General features: G+C 40.7%; 2 protein-coding genes across 2 annotated transcripts in view; one reads left to right on the top strand and one right to left on the bottom strand.

The window, feature by feature from the left end:
• The first annotated feature begins 9,287 nt into the window (after positions 1 to 9,287).
• Positions 9,288 to 12,700, top strand: LOC128968596 (general transcription factor IIE subunit 1-like). Its single transcript, XM_054383149.1, has 4 exons — positions 9,288 to 9,735; positions 11,059 to 11,260; positions 11,726 to 11,946; positions 12,318 to 12,700. The coding sequence occupies exons 1-4, from the start codon at positions 9,288 to 9,290 to the stop codon at positions 12,698 to 12,700; spliced, it is 1,254 nt and encodes a 417-aa protein (XP_054239124.1).
• Positions 12,701 to 14,933: 2,233 nt separating this feature from the next.
• The window catches only part of PCM1 (pericentriolar material 1), a 37,382-nt gene continuing 35,644 nt past the window's right edge, over positions 14,934 to 16,671 (bottom strand). Inside the window, exon 38 of the mRNA XM_054383310.1 lies at positions 14,934 to 15,188. Coding sequence (XP_054239285.1) covers positions 15,163 to 15,188 — 26 coding nt within the window. The 3' untranslated portion in view covers positions 14,934 to 15,162. The remainder of the gene's footprint in view (positions 15,189 to 16,671) is intronic.

Here is a 16,671-nt window from a genome sequence, read left to right as displayed (position 1 = left end):
GAATACCCTCAGTATTTTAGCTTCCAGCAGATTTTTACTGTTAATGTAAGTAAAAAGAATTAATAGACTTTGTTCTGAACTTGATTAAAGAAGGTGTTGCAGTAAAGACAAAGCATTTGTTTGGGTGCTGGCATTTAAATGCAAAAAAAATTGCCAGTTTCACCTCTAGAATTTAAGAAAGCCATGCAGTGAAGTCCCATACTATTTCAAAAGGGGAAGAATAGCATCTCCCATGTCAAAAAGCAACATGTTGGTAGCTACTGACGACAGGAGAATCCAGGAAGAGAATTTGATTCTATCAAAATCAAGCAGTGACTTTGGGACACACATGCAAGTGAGTTTGCATTGGCATCAGTTAGAAGTTAACGCTTTGCGTTTAGAAGCAAAACTCCAGAGCAGCACCCACATGTGTCCTGGAAAGTATCTGCTGGGGAAGCAGAAACAGTTAAGAGAAGACCTGAGCTGGAGCTAGGAGACATGATGGAGAGTGGACTGACAGGGAGCAGACGAGAGCTTTAGGCAGACACAACTTAAACCACGATACTCTTCCCTCTCAGCACAAACACCTTTCCCACCTTCACACAGGCAGCTCTTCAGGCTACTGGTGGAAAAAGAAAGAAACATGAACAAATAGCTTAAAAGCATGAATTTCATCTTAGTGACAACAGCAGAGAAATGACCTGCTCATGTCATGGATCATCATACAAACTCTCTTCTGCTTTTGGAGGACCACAGGCATTTGTGAGAAAGGCACATCCAAGCTTTCCAAGCAGTGAAATCTCTCATCCTTGGCACCAGAAGAACAAGATGAGCCAGAAAGAGTAATAATCAGCCAAAGCAGTGGCAGAAACCACAGTTTGCCTTGGGAAGAAAACTCTAGATATTTACACATTTTATGAGAAACATCCTTTGACTGTTAAAAGACTCTGGAAACACAACATACCAGTTGGCCAAATACTGTGAAAGAAGCAGACCATGCAGCTGTTCCCTTTGGGTCTGCCTGCCCATTTTTCAGACCATCATAACTTGTGGTATCAAAGATTTTAAAGGTCTTTTGTAGCTAAGTCTGCTCCCACACTGTTACTTAGAAGAGAGGACAGTAATTAGAAAGGAGCTAGTCTGTTTACATACTGAGAAGCACTGCGCTCAGTACATTTTGTGATCTACAGTGAATCAGCTCGGAATTATATTAATTGTATATGGCCTAGTCTCTCTCAGTCTCATTTGTTTTGCAAAGTTTTTTCTTGTGGTTCAAGAAAAAGAAGAAGAATCCCAGTAGTGGGGCTGCCACTGGGGGCTGTTCTGTGTTTGAGGTAACTCCAATCATAAAACTTGCTGAAGGTTTTCCACTATCAGTCTTGTATTTCTTTTAATTTTGCTAAGCTTTCTCTGTTAGGCAGACACCAAACCTAGAAAAAAAAATCATCCCTAGACATTTCCCTCTTTGTAATTCAGTGAAAGTGGATCATCTTGTTAAGAAATATAAACCAAAAGGGTTTTTTTTTTTGGCCTGTAATAATAAAAATAGATCAAAGCACTGAGCTGTAGTGAAGTGCTGGACTGGGGTCTTGTTTTTAAAGTGGAACTGTAATTCAGGTACCTGGAGGTGTGTGGCTTAGACATAGCCTTTTCTCAGGCTACACCTACTGTCTGAATTACACCACTGTTTAAACCCTTAAGTAGTTACATATCATTTGTATAAACTGAGTTCCCAAAATGCTACATCTGCACTCCTGCAAGAGGTGCACATGCACCATGCTCTGAGAGCTGGAAACAGTTTTCTGAAGATAGCCACATTCAGGTGCAGAAGGTATGCCTTCTGTGGGGAACCAGGTGGGGAAAAGAAGACACTGGAGTGGGGAAACAAAAAAAAAAAAAACACACAAAACCAACCAGAGAGGAGCAGGAGCCAGGGTGTCAGGAGATAACAAACAGAAGTAAAACAGAACAAGAAGACAGCCAAGAGAGGGGGGCTATGAAGATCTAATAACTGCAGTATACTTCTCTAGTGACCCCATTACTCCTCAAATTAAGTCCTCCTTGGCTGTCATCTGAAACCCCAACCAAACTATGCCTCCCTACCTGCATCAGCCTTGTGGTTGGTAACTGCTGGTACCACATTTTTTCAAATTATGCTGAGAGATGGTAGATCTAAATAGATTTCCTAAGAAACAGATATTGACATTAAAAATACATATTAGCCTAAGCAAACATTCTTTAGATTTAAGAGAAAGATAAGCCACACTAAATGTATACTAAGGCTGTAAAGTGTCCAGATGCCAACAAGCACAGCAGCCACTCATTCACCTTCCTTTTCAGATGGGTTATGGTCTCTTTGTATGGTCTCAAAATTCCTTGTACAGAGATCCCTTGCTTCACTCACTGCGCAGGACAGGTTGCAGTTCTTGTTATGAATAAGGATGGTATAATGAAGGAGAAAGTCTTCTGCTTTGTTCCAGTTTTCATCAGTACATCAGTGCCTTGCAAGAGAAAGGAGGGTGTTACAGACCAAGCAGGTCTTAAGTACCAACTGGGACAACTTCTTCCAGGTGATGACAGGCGGCCCAGCAGGTTGTGGTGTTTGGTGAGTACTCAGTCTCCAGCAGTTTTATGCTGGAAATACTGATCACAATGGCAGTAAAGACAGAGGGAGCTATGCTGCAATCATATAAGGTACTGTAAAATGTATCCTGATTTTTCACATCTCAGTTCAGGCTTTCAAAAGTGTCCACCAGTCTTGGTTTCACATCCTGTACCTCAGAGCTCCATATGTAACACATATACACAATATCCTCTATCTTTCTACAGATCAGGAAGATTATGACATAAACTAATCCAAGAAAAGGTCTAAAGCCCTCAGACAAACTTGACGTAGTTTGATACCAGCATGCCTCCAAGGATTGTGGAATTAAATAATACAAGGAGAGCACCACAGGAAAACTGTTAAGAAAATGAATCATCTCAATGCAAGGTTTGGATGGTTCACAAAATAAACAGGGCTCAGAGACCAATAACACCCTGAGCAATAACCCCTGACATGGTGGCTGAGGCAGAGATATTGTGAAAGGGCCAGCATGGGGAAAAAGAAGAAAGCTGTGATTGTGTGATTAAGCACTCTTCATGTACAGGGCAGCAGCCTACATCTGGGCATCTATTGTAAGCCAGGTGTTTCTTTATTTTGCAGTGCTTGAATGCACAAGCTAGATAGCTAGAGACTTTGTTTTCTAAACTGAGGGCTCGCTATCACTTGGTGTGGAGAATGTAAGATATAGCAGAACTTAGGTTCCACATGCCTGTCCAAGGAAAGGCAGAACAGCAGCTGTTTGGCCTGGAAAGGATACTAAAGCAACTTATAACAGCTGCATTTAGCCAAGATGCACACCACAACCTCCCACCAGGCCAGGTACACCAACTTCTGCTCTGCCAACAGGCAAAACATGATCCATTTACTCTGTGAGGATCTTGACTTGTGCCCCCCAAAACCAGCAACACACCCATTTTTCTCCTTTAGCCTCTGATCAGACTCTGTATTTATTTCTCCCCTCAAGACTGTTCAGTTGGTTATCTACCTCCTTTTCATCAAGTAGCCTGTGAGTGCAGTGCATGCCCATACCATTTGAGATAAACACCCTAGCCACCCAAATGGGTTTGAAATGAAGCCAGGTGACTTTGCCTATCTCCACCTCAAGCTCCTGCTTTCAACAACGTCTGTTACACAACATTGCAACAACATACCAGCAGAAATGGTGCTTCCCACGGCCCTTGGTGCCAGGGCAACCTGCAGTCACACATAACCTGCTCAAACTACACTTGACTTTCTTTTTTTGGGGGGGTTGTGATTTTCACTCCAGCTCTGAGGCAGCACAGCGTGAGCCCATACAGAACTGCCTCTCAGCCACCAAACAGGCAGACACCTGGCTGAGCAACGCCTTTGCTGCATGGAGATTTACCTCTGCTACATGGAGGTTAACTGTCCTGGCGAACAACTCCTAGTGTTGTCAGCCACGGCTTGCAGAGGTGACTGTGATTTCCTCTTTCTGAAAGTGGTGCTACCAGCCAGACCATCCCTCTCCTTAATTTAGAAAGCTGTTTGGTGTTCTCTGGTGATCTGCTTCCACACCTCCACACAGGCTGAACACTGCCATGCACTGAGGTTACAGACACTGGCAAGGAAACCTGTAGGTATTATTACTGTTATCATTTCCCACAGACTAAACACAGCAGGTACCAGCAAGTAGTCCTGCTCCTTTGCATTTTCTGGTGTGACAAGATGACAACAAAGAGGCATACTCAAGAACCACAGTATAACTCACAAGCAAGAGCAGAGCTAATCTCAGGGATATTTTTATAGTCACTTGTTCCTGCAGTTGCTACACTGCAGTCTCAAACCTTTGAAGTATTTTCAAATCTAAATTCTTACTACAGCTACTAAAATAAGAGGATGATCAGAGGCTGGAGCACCTCTCCTATGAAGACAGCCTGAAAGGGTTGGGTTGTTCAGTCTGGAGAAGAGAAGGCTCCGAGGAGGCCTTATTGTGATCTTCCAGTATCTGAAGGGTTATGAGAGCTTCTAAACACAAGTTATGTAAATTACCTATACTAAGTATTTGTTTTGCAATGACAACAAAAAGAGTTATGTTACTTTTAGTCTTCTAAAGTCATGCTAATGAAAACATTAATCAAAGATTGCAGTCATATTTTCAGTTCTTGCCTGTTGTAGGTGGATTTCATTGAGCAATAAGATTTAGAACTTTATCATGATGCAATATATGTAAGGCTGAATTCATTCAGTTGCTAATGAAATGTGATTTGGGGACTGTTACACTCCAGCTGGGTGCTAATTAGGGCTTATCACAGATAGGTCTAGGAAAGGGCTGGGAAATACTTAAGCTCGTTTTGCAGTTACTTTTAGCTCTTAGGAAAGGAGCAATTCTTCTACCATTCCAGCCTGAAGTTTTCTGCCTGTACAGGAGAGGTAATGATAAAGTTTCTAACTTATTTGCAAATGATATGGTTGTATGAAGTCTGGCAAAAGACTAATAAATCTTTCTGGTTTAGTGTCCTTTAGGTGTGAGATGGGTAGTTTGCCTTTCCAGGCAGCTCAAGCAAAATGTTAATTAAGTAACTGGCCTCAGAGAAACCTTGCAGAACTTGCTCTGTGTGATGTCTGTTAATTTGAAATTCTGCTTTTGCTAGTTGCTTACAATAAGCAACTCTTCACAGGTTTGCCAAAGCAAAAAGAAGATCCTAAAGGTAGTTCCTGCTTATGAGGAAAACCAAGTACTGCATTCTTGTCCTCTTAGCGAACAATAAAATAACTTCATATAAGCTATAAGCAAAAGGGCCTCTTGGGCATCCAAGTTACTGAATAATCTTAAAGACGATCAATGTAATAAGGTAGCTTTTGCTCTCATGAAAATAAATAATTTAAAAGCAGCTCAAGGTAGAGGCTAGACTGTAACTTGTAAGATAGCTTGTCTGTACATGCTAACAGCTGGGCAAAAAATTAATGAAAAACTTACATGAGTAGCAAAATACCTGTGTTCTTCATGCAGACAGCAGCTTTGCTGTGGAGCCAATTTCTGTTTAAAGCCCCCCTCTCTCTCTGCAGGAAGCTGCTCCTCTTCTTCTTTCTTTCCTTAGTATGGGTGGTCATAAGCTGCTCTTAAAGGAGAGCTACTGTCTGAAAAATCCAGACCAGCTTTTAGAAACCAGTAGTTTTCCTGAACTGCAAGATTTCAGATTTGGTGACTACAACCCAGAGAGGTTTTTCCAAATGGGCTGGGAAAATACCCCCTCCAAACATGCCAAAGCACTGTAGAGAAAGCTTCCCCCCATTTTGATTTTTATATAGTTTTTACTACATGTACAGTTTTGGTTCTTTTGCAGCTTATAGGAACACATCTTAAAAGGTTTGATTTCCCATGAATGTTCTTTATTCAAGGGAAATTTAGCCATTTTTGTAAAGAAAGTTATTTCTTTTAAATTCAACCAAAAGTCTAAATCTCTAAATGTATCTAAATTTCCACTGCAAATGGACAGTGGGCCGTATGGATTTGTTCTTGGAAAAAACTTTTCACTGGGATATATTCGTGACACAGTATGTGTTCATGTATGGCAGCAGAGGTTCTGGTGGGTGGGTGGGTGGAGTGAGGGTGGTTGAGTTTTTGTGTGGTTTGTTTTTTTTTTTTTTTTCTTTTTCCTTGAATAGTTTATAAGGCTATAAGACTCTGGACCTGAAGAGCTTTAAACATCAAGGTGCTTAGAAGCACTTTGGTGGACTCCAGACTTCCTAGCTCTTCAAAGTATTGCTTGCTTTAGAGATGCAAGGCTGGGATAAGGAGTCATCCAGAGAACTGATAGGTCAACAAGCTTACAGTTCAGGTCCTACTTCTTTCTTAATGATGTTATCTACTAATCACAGTCCCTATGAAATTGTTTTGTTCTGTATTTGACTTAGGGTAAGAAAAAAAGTCATGAGACTTGGTCCTAATCTAAGTTCTTTAAGTGTTAGAATTCTGCCCCTGTTAGCTAAGGACAGGATGCAGAAGTGTTTTTGTTCTTTTGTTAAGTGGCACAATCCAACTGGCATTTATATAAAAAACTAATCTACACAGAGGGCATCCTGGCCCTTTCTGAGATGACAGCCCAGACTAATGCCAATTACTGGTACCATATCTGAGGTGGATGCTGGGGCTATGCTCAGTGCTCCTGTGGGACTGGACTGGTTGCAGACATACATGATGGCTGCTTTCCTTTGGGCCTCTTCTGGAGCCTACAGTGCTTCCATTTGTGGGCTATTTGCCCACAATGTAGAAAGACCAAGTCCAGTGCTCTTCAGAGCCTGAGGAAACTCAAAGCCATGCTCCTAATCTCTGGAGCTGGCTGAGAACACTCTCTGTCCATCCTTCCTGCTTAGTATAAGTTACTGCACAGAAAGAAATTCCAAATTTGGGAAGCCAGAAAGAGGAAGAAAGTGCAGTCGTTAGCATACTTTTCTGTGGAAGAAATTTGATGTTTGTCTGTGTTCCACAAGATTTGTGGTTTACTCAGGTGCCCCTAGGGTTAAAACACTGGAGACTCAATGTGGGAATCCAGCCCACAGCCTTGAGTCAAGAGCAGTAAATTAAGCAGTCCTACACACTGGTGGCTTCTCTGCTGTTTGAAGCTTCTTGGCTGTTCTCCTCCACATACCCTTATCTTAACATCAAAGGAAAGCCTACTTGGCTCTAAGTGCAAAGAACCCTTGCTGTGGGTGCAAGAAAGGAAAATTGTGTACTGAGTGCAGCTGGAGCATGAACATGGTCACTGTGTTCACTAACTTGTTAGCCACCAGGACTGCATAGGGTTTTATCTGGCAGAAAATGCACTTGGCAGCTTGAGGTAGCTCATCCACCAAGGAAAGAGGTGGAGTAAAAAAAAAGATTTTTGTTAAACTTCTATTCTTCTCTCAGCAGGTGGAATTCCTGACTCTTGACTAGAGTATATCCCTGTCCCAGCACAGATACCTCTGCACCCACATACACAGATGGTGTGCCATACCCTTGCTGGGAGCAAGATCAGGATTTATCTTCTGGGAGACATGGCTGAAAACATGCTGTTTTCCTGCCTGTGGAAGGGAATGTCCTGTCATGGCATGAGTTACACAGCCCTGCTAGTGTGTGGCAGTTAGATGCACTGTACTTAAGCTTGTGTTGAGGATAAAGGCAAAGGAGAAGTGAAAGAGTCAAACAAAAATTAAATTGCTCCTTCCTCAGTGCTTTTGTAAAAAAGCATAGAATTGCACTTCTTATGCTCTGAGGACTGTCAATGAATTGACTTACGTTCCCTAAAGATTCTCTCCTTACTGTGGGAAAACTTAACACTGTTGGAACGCAGCAGAAGAATTTAGGTTAGACAGGACTTCTGAAGGCTGTCTAGCCCAATCCCTGTTCATGGCACAACTCATATCAAAGCAAGGTCAGGCTGCTCAAGCTTTTGTCTAGTGGAAGTAGAGAGACTCAGTCTCCTCCCTGGCCAGCCTATTCTGCTTCCCTTGCTCTTCCTGTGGGATATTTAGATCAGTGTGGTGCTACTGCCTTCAGGTTCCCAGCCTAAGAGCAACAGGTTCACATTTGACTTAGGCTGTCCAAAACAGCCTGTGAGATGCAGATTTAATTATGGCTCAACTACCAGGCTACTGCAAATAAGTTTTGTTCATTTAAGTAGGATTTCTGCTGAAGGTCACTTGGAAGCTCTATGTAGCAATACACAATCACCTGAGCTTGAGCAAGGACTCTCAGCAGCGGGTGGCAGTGTTGGCAATGCCATCCTACTACCCACCCACCTTTTGATCCTGTGGCTGCACCAGCACTATTTGGCAGCACATCGCATGGTTCTCTGCAACTCAGTTTGGCCAGAGGCTGATGTATTAGGTATTACTGTAGGATTTGAACATGCCTCAGACAAGGGAACTGGGATGCAGTATTCAAACATCTCTCCATTTTTTTCCCTTCTCTGTTCCTTACAAACAAGAAACAGGGTAGCTGGACTGATTAAAATAAGTCACACTCTAGTTAATGGGATTAGGAACTGGTTATTGACAGAAGCCTTATCTCTGCAAAGGAGAAGAGTATTTAAGGAGGAAAATATTCTGTTACAAATGTTCCCTGATGTTTTAGTGTGGTGGAACAAGCAGGCTCAAGCACAGCCCAAAATACCCTGTGCTGAGTGAGGGCAGTGCCAGACTAGATGGAGCATCCTGTGCCCCAGCTTTGCTAGGCCTCTCTTTGACCATGGCATCCAGCAGAAAAATCACATAAAGCAAGCCAAAAGGTGCTCAAACCCCTCTTGTGGCTTTGAGATCTATTTCCATATTTATGACCTAAGCTAAGGATTTGTTGCCCAGCTTGTGTCCTAAGCTTTATTTTGAAGGAATACAGTGTTCACATCTTACCTGACTGGCTGTGAATGAAAACAGTTAACTCTGCTGTCTTCTGTGAAGAGGGTTATTACATGCTTTCTGTAACATGTTTTCCTAGATGTCTTCCATGAGTTTTTACACAAGAGAACATGAATGTGTCAGCCATAATTGCTGTACTATAAAGATTAGGTAATCTTTGATATCTATTGATACCTTCCCATCCCCGGTTGCAGGTTAAGTACTTTGCAGTAATCTATGCAGTGATAACTCTTGCAGAAGTGCAGCACAGGAAGTGCTCTGTATGTTCCTGCGAGCACTAAGGTTCACTACAGCTCACCTTCCTTCCATTTGCTGTCCAGCACTTCTGACAGTCCTCCAGCTCCTGATGGAAGAGACAAATGTTATCACAGAGGTTCCAGCAGCCCTGAAGCGCCTGGCCAAATACATAGTGCGTGGTTTCTATGGAGTAGAGTTCTCCCTGGCCTTTGATGTGCTGCTCCGCTACCCCTGTGTGAAGGAGGAAGACTTGTTGCAGTTGCTCAAGTACGAACGCAAGCAGCTGCGCACCATCCTCAACACGCTCAAAGCAGAAAAGTTCGTCAAGCTGCGTATGCGAGTTGAAACAGGGCCCAACGGGAAGAGCACAAGACACAATTACTACTACATCAACTACAAAGTGCTGGTGGATGTGGTAAAATACAAACTGGATCATGTACGCCGGAAAATAGAAGCAGATGAGCGGGATTCAACAACCAGGTTCTCTTTTAAATGCCCCTCTTGCTCCAGCACTTACACAGACCTGGAAGTCAATCAGCTCTTTGATGTACTTACAGGTACGTTGTTTACTTTTTCTTAGGATGTTTATCTTAGGCATGTTTGTTGGAATATGCTTCTTGTTTGTGGGTGGAGAAGGGCCTGGGAAGGAAGCTGAGAGGTGAGGGTAAGAGAAAAGCTGTCTTGGTATAACAGAAGCAAGAGGAAGAATCTTGAATATACAAGATGGGGTTTGGAATTGGATTTCAGGCCTGAGCTTTGCTATGAACAAGACATTTAACTTGGTTTAAGATTACTCATCCAAGTCTTGTGAGGCTTCCTCATATGGAAAGGATAACATAGTACTCACTTTGTTTTGAATCTATTAGTTCATGCATTTGTGTATTCACTTTTTCTGATGGAGGAGTTAGACAAGAAGGATAAACCTGTTTGCAGTCATCTACTGCAATAAGCATACTGCAGCTTGGCAGCAGAGGAGGCATTCTCTCATTCCTATGCTGGAAAAAGAGATGTTCAGGCTCCTCCAGGGCAAGAAGACAGACCCACGGCAGAAGTCGTATCAGAGCTTGCAGGTTTCTCCTCTAAAATCAAAATGCCTAACTAGAGAGTGCTCTTTCAGAACTAGTTAACATGGTCTCACATTGCAATACATTACTCTAAGTGCAGCTGTTGTTTTAACATCAGGATGATGGTATCCGGAAAAGATGCCCAGAGCCAGGGAGGATGAACTTTAAATGACTAAATTGACTTGTCAAGGGTGACATTAGTGTACTGTCAGATCACCCCTTTGTTCTAAATGGAGCGACTTTGTGAGGTTGCTCAAAAGCACACATTAAAGCTGGTGATGTATTTTGACAGAATATGCTTTCACTTTTTTGCTTTAAGAGATAAATACAGGGTTTTAGTATATGTATTGAATCTAAAGGATTTTTTTTTTAAATTTAGAGCTCTGAACAACTAAAACCAGACACTACTTAGGCTTGTGAATGCCTTTTTTACCCACTTACATTATGAACAGAAAAGAAAAAAAAAAGCTTATGGACTATCTGATGATACCCTATGTATCCCTGGAGATATTTAAAAGATGTGCGGATGTTGTAGCAGTAGTGGTGGGATTGTGAGCCTAGTTGGACTTCATGATCTCAAAGGTCTCTTCCAACCTCTAGCCAACTTAACTTTCTCTCTTACATAGCAAGTGTGTGACTATCATCAGTCCTTCTCAATAAAAACAAACAAAAAGCTTGCCTTTAGTTTGCATTTCCCTAATCAATGTAAACAAAGAATATTTGGGCAGTTGTTCAGGCTGTGGATTTCTTAACAATGTGCTGCTGCTCTCTTGCGTCCCATGAACATGAGAATTTCCAATTTCAACGATGCTTCAGAGACTTTCCGCTGCACTTACTGCAACAGTGAAGTAGAGGAAGATGCCTCGGCACTGCCCAAGCGCAACGCTCGAACCTTGCTAGCAAAATTCAATGAGCAGATTGAACCCATCTTTGTGCTGCTGCGGGAGATCGAAGATACTGTCCTGCCATACGACTTGCTGGAGCCTCAGCCCACAGAGATACCAGAATTAACTGAAAGGTATGAAAATAACCCCAGAACATCTACTAATCAATACAAACCCTCCCACACTTTTCCAGTTGTGAAACTTTTGAAATACTGAATTTTCATCCTACTTTCTACTCCTTTCTGCTTTGTTTCTACTATTGTTAGCTGTTTAATGAAGCCTGGAGTAGCTAAGGCATTCTAAATTATCATCGTGCATTTATAGTTCTGTGAGTTTCGGATTTCTTGCTACCTTTTTATATTTGAAGTAATTTTCCAGACTACTTAGGCTATTACTCATAGCCCTTTCTGTGAGAATGTAGTATCTACTTATCTTATATCTTACTTAGTGTGGGTTTTGGGTTGTTTTTTTTTCCTGGAGTTTGTTTGGTTGGGTTTGTTTGTTGTGTTTTTTTCTTGGGTTTGGCTGGTTTTTTTTTTAAGGGAACTAAGGTGGGTTTTGCCTGAATTCAACCTGTCCAAAATTGGGCAACTTTTCAGCTTTAATCAGATGGGTTCAAGCGCGATAGAATCTTGCAGCCAATTTGAAAAATGGACCAACAGAAGTTCCTCTTTTGGCAATATGTACACTCAAAACTTAGTTATCAATGTCCAAGACTCTGAGCCCAAGAAGAAAAGAGAGAAAGCAACAAAAGATCAACCTATCTGGATGTCACAGAGCACCATAGAAGGACCAACACCAGCCAGCAAGAGTAGCATTGGTGAGTTAAATTCAGCAGTTTTACTGCTTTTATCTTTCCTATTGAAAATGTAGGTGGTTTGGTTTAGAATATGGAGTAATGCTTCAATTCTGTACTAGTGGTTATCAGCTCTTAACTTCTAAAAAGTAGCCTCCAGGCTGATGTAGGTAGTATTCCTAAAGGTAGAGGTCAGGTACCAGGTCCTGAAGGCTTTGGCTCTAACCCTGCAGTAGCATTATTGGTAATCTTTAAAGTGGAAAGCCCTTGGAAATGTCTACACTTTCAAGAAAATTCTGAAGTGTTAGGTAAAAAAAAAAAAGTAGAAAAAAGACATTTATGCCTGTGGTAACTGTAAACTATTGCTACGTCTAACACTCTGTATCCTATAGTAGGAGTAAATGCTTCTGAAGAAAGCATTAAAGAAACTCTCACTGATAGTGAAATCATCAAGACTCTTCTGATGCATGAATTCAAGTCATCATCAAGCAAAGACCCAGCTCCTGTTGTCAAGAGCCAACTACCTGAACTAGTCAGTGACACTAGTGAGTATGAAGAGGCCAAGCACTCAAGTGCAGCAGGAATGCAAGTAGCAGGCAGCAACTTTGATGAAGAGGAGGAACATGAAACACTGGATCCTATTTTAATGGTAGGTGGTCAGCCTCATTCATATGGTGAAGTCTGTGAAAATCCAGAACTTGTGTCTCTCATGACAAATGAAGAGAGAGAAGCTTACATAAAGGTAGGGCAAGAAATGTTCAAGTCTGTCTTTGAATAAATACTGCATGAAGATGCTAACTTGTATAGAATGAGCAAAGGCTTCTTTTGAAGTAAACCAGTTAGTCTAATAGTTTAACTAATGTACCTCAAAGCTTATGGCTGAAGAGTTGTTTGAACTCCTTGCTGTTATGCAAGGTAATAATCCTGTAGTAGGTAACTACAGTTCAAAATACTGTACTATAGCAAAAGCAATCCAAAGTTGCTATGGGTTTTCTGTTGTCTTAATGCTTCAGCTTTGTGAATGCTATAATTTGTTTTGGACTATGAATTGCTTTGAGGTAAAACGGGATCTGATTAAAGTCAAGTTTCAAAAGCAATGTTGCAATTTATTTTAAGAAAATAATTATTCCACCCTTCTCGTCAAAGTAGGAGATACTTCCAGTAGTGGAAGCAAGTCAAAGCTCAACCTGATTTGGTTTCACTCTATTGCTAAGTCATTCACTTCACAACAGACAGGTGTTACACAGCAATCTCCATTGAGGGCAGACCTATTACTGAATTGTCTTTGCTGTAGAAGAAAATCAGTTCTGGCCTCTTCCATCTTAAAAATAATTAGCTGAATTCTTTGTAGTCATTGCTCCACAGAAGTGTCTAAAGTGATGAACTTGTGCAATGGATATTGGACTGGTATCAGAAGAAGAGAGCTTAACTCCTGCAGCAATTCTACTAGAGCAATGGTTAATGAGACTAGAAGGGCAGAAAACAGAACAGAGGAGGTTCCATCAATGTTAGAAACCACTTTTTTACTATATGGGTGACTGAGCACTGGTAGAGGTGGCCTGGAGAAGTTGTAGTCTCCTGCCATGGGCATATTCAAAGGCTACCTGGGCAGTCTTGGGTGACCAATTTTTAGTTGCTCAGCTTGAGCAGGGTTGTTGGACAAGATGACCTCCTCAGGTCCCTGCCAATCTTGTCCATTATGTAAACAACAAGGAGAGAGAAAGTATGACCCTTCCAGGGCTAGAATGCAGGAATTTCTTGAACTGTTTAACAACTTACCCTATCATTTAGATTTGTCTGAAATGCACAAATCATCTTCTTTGTGAAAATGTCCTCTTTTAAGACTTACGCTGAAGTGACTAAACATCTGTTTCACTTTCATAGGCTTGCCTTGGTCACAATGCTTTTGCTATGTCCTCAAATTTGTATTTTTTTTCTTCATACACTATCACTGAGTTTAAAGCCTGCACAGTAACTAAACAGTCTTCAAACCTTTTGAGCTAATTTTGTCTTTGGAGATGAGATATGTGATTGTAATCTGTCATTTCAAAATTCATTTATAATGCCTGGGACAAATCAAAATGAAATCCATGTAAGAATCACACTCATTTTATTCAAGCTTGTTTACTATTCCCTGTTCCTAGACTGTCTCCCACAGCATATAACCTGAGAGGGAAGACAACCCTGAATGATGATTGCTTTAACTACTTTGAGGAAAAGCATTGTTGTTAAGGTAAATAGGATCTCTAGAATGCAGCAGATATGCTAAATAAGCTATTTCTAGCTCAATTTGACTTAATGTTATTAGCAGCTCTGAAAAAGTGAAGAAACTTTTTGTTCAGGTTTCCCAATCTACTTTTCCACAATCCTAATTCTGCCATTGTCACAAGACCTTATTAAGTGCTGATTTTGACTTTTTTAATGTTAACTTGAATGTCAATTTTCTAGATTTCTTCCTTCCTACATGAAAACTCTTCACAAAGTCAAATATTTTAAGAACAGATTCTACAGGCTTTCAACTGTAGTAATTTTTAGTGTTACCTGTGAAGATAAAGTTTTCAGACAGGTTTATACCACTGCAGACTAAAAGTGCAAAACAGGAAATGAATTAAAATCCAGATGGTTTCTGCAGTTCACTACAAACCCAAGGTATTTACTTCACCTCAGATAAGTGTGATGATAGAAATTAATTCCACAGGCCTGAACAGAAACAACTTTTTCACAGGCCAGCTATACCCTAGGCTATAAAGACAACATATTAAGTATGTACTGTGTCTACACCTCATTTCTAGATGAAAAAACAGTGTGACAGGATTTTCTTGTCCCAGGACTACTAGCAGTATTACTTATTTCTCTGAAGGGAAGTAACAAACTACTACAGGCACACCAAAGTCTGTACTCCATTTTGTAAACCAGAGGAAAACTTTTTTCAAAGACAAATTTACAGACAAGTCCAAACTTTATTTAAAGCTACCATTTTGAACAATTTTAAAATTACTAAACAAGTCACAATAAAAAAAGATTAAGACAGAAAAAGAACAGTGCAGCAAAACTGAATAGATGATTCAGTTTCAGCTGTTCAAACTGCCACAGGCAGAAGTTAGCATCCCTATCCTAAGAGGCAGCGTGTAAAAAATTTTACATTTTTATACACTTCCAGAATTCTGGGAAATTAGTGATGATCTTCCATATGCAACTGAATATGTGGCATTTATAAATGCAGACATCTTCAGGTTATTTTCATGCATTTTGAGCTCCAAAGGTTTCTGAAAAATAAAAGGCATACTCATTATTGTCTAATATTAAACTACAAGGCATCAAACACAGCTCTTGACTATGCTTCCTTGGAAGTGTCCATTAAAGCACCTTGATTAAGTACTTTATCCTCAATTTTTCTTCACAGGCATTTTGAGCCATAGCTTACTTGAACAGATACAGCCATCCTTCATGAAGGTTAAGAACAGCTTAGTTGCTAGCTACCACTTTTGTAGAGCATGGCATTCTTAGCCAGACATTTCCCACATCAGTAGTAACCTGCTCTGACAAGTGGAATGGTGACAGGCAGTGAATGAAATGGAAGAAAAGATGCACTTTCCTTCATTTTATTCTGGAAAATCCTATACTGACACTACAACTGCATTAAAAACACAAGCATTGTTATCAGTTTATACTGCTTGAGGAACTGGAACTAGCTACACTAGCATCAAAATATCCAGTTTGTGCATGCCACTACAAGCATAATGATAAAGAGAGCCTCTTAATACTGTAACTTGTGTCACAGTATGAACATATGTTAAAAGTTTCCTTGACCTGATCTACCATTAAGTGTGTGTGACCACATAAGTACTGCTTCATGAAAGTGAGAAGTTTTTATTGCTATCATACACACTGAAAGTTTTTTCTACCTCATGTTATGCTTCATATGAATAATACTTTTCCCTGAAGAGATATTTTACTATTCTGAAATCTCTTGAACATTTCTATTATAAAAACACCAAGCAGTATCAGCAAATTATATTGTGCATTATTAAATCAGATAAAAGCAAATAGAATTTACAATATTATTAAATCCAAACCTGCATAACGAGAAATGAAAATACCATTCCATCACAGTAAGTTTAAAACCCACTATATTATAACATCTGCTTTATGTTTGTTAATTTTTATGACCTTATTAGCCACAGAATGTAACAGAAGTATATAGAGGGTGGTAGGGTTTTGGGTTGGAAGGGACCTTGGAAGGTATCTAGCCCTATATCCCTGCAGTAAGCAGGGTCATCTTCAACTACAGCAGGTTGCCTAGAGCCCTGTCCTACCTGATTTGGAATGCTTCTAGGGATGGGACTTCTACCACCTCACTGGCAACCTGTGCCAGCGGTCCCACCACCTCATTGCTTCCTTCTACCGAGTCAAAATCTCCCCTCTTCTAGTTTAAAACCATTACCCTTTGTCCTGTTGCAATGGGCCCTGCTTAAAAAGTCTGTCTTCATCTTTCTTATAGGCCCCCTTTAAGTACTGAAAGGCCAGAATGAGGTCTTCCTGAAGCCTTTGCTTCTCCAAGCTGAACAACCTCCATTCTCTCACAGCCCTTCTTCATAAGAGAAATGTTCCATCCCTCTGATCATTTCTGTGGCCCTCCTCTGGACCTGCCTCAAACAGGTCCATGTCTGTCTTTTGCTTAGAATATATAAAATACATCATTTTCAAATGCGTGGTATCAAAAAAAGGATATTCTTTCAACACCACAAT

This window comes from Indicator indicator, chromosome 8 (genome assembly GCF_027791375.1).
Source record: "Indicator indicator isolate 239-I01 chromosome 8, UM_Iind_1.1, whole genome shotgun sequence".
NCBI classification, from domain to species: Eukaryota; Metazoa; Chordata; class Aves; order Piciformes; family Indicatoridae; genus Indicator; species Indicator indicator.
This window is presented reverse-complemented; position numbering and strand designations above follow the sequence as displayed.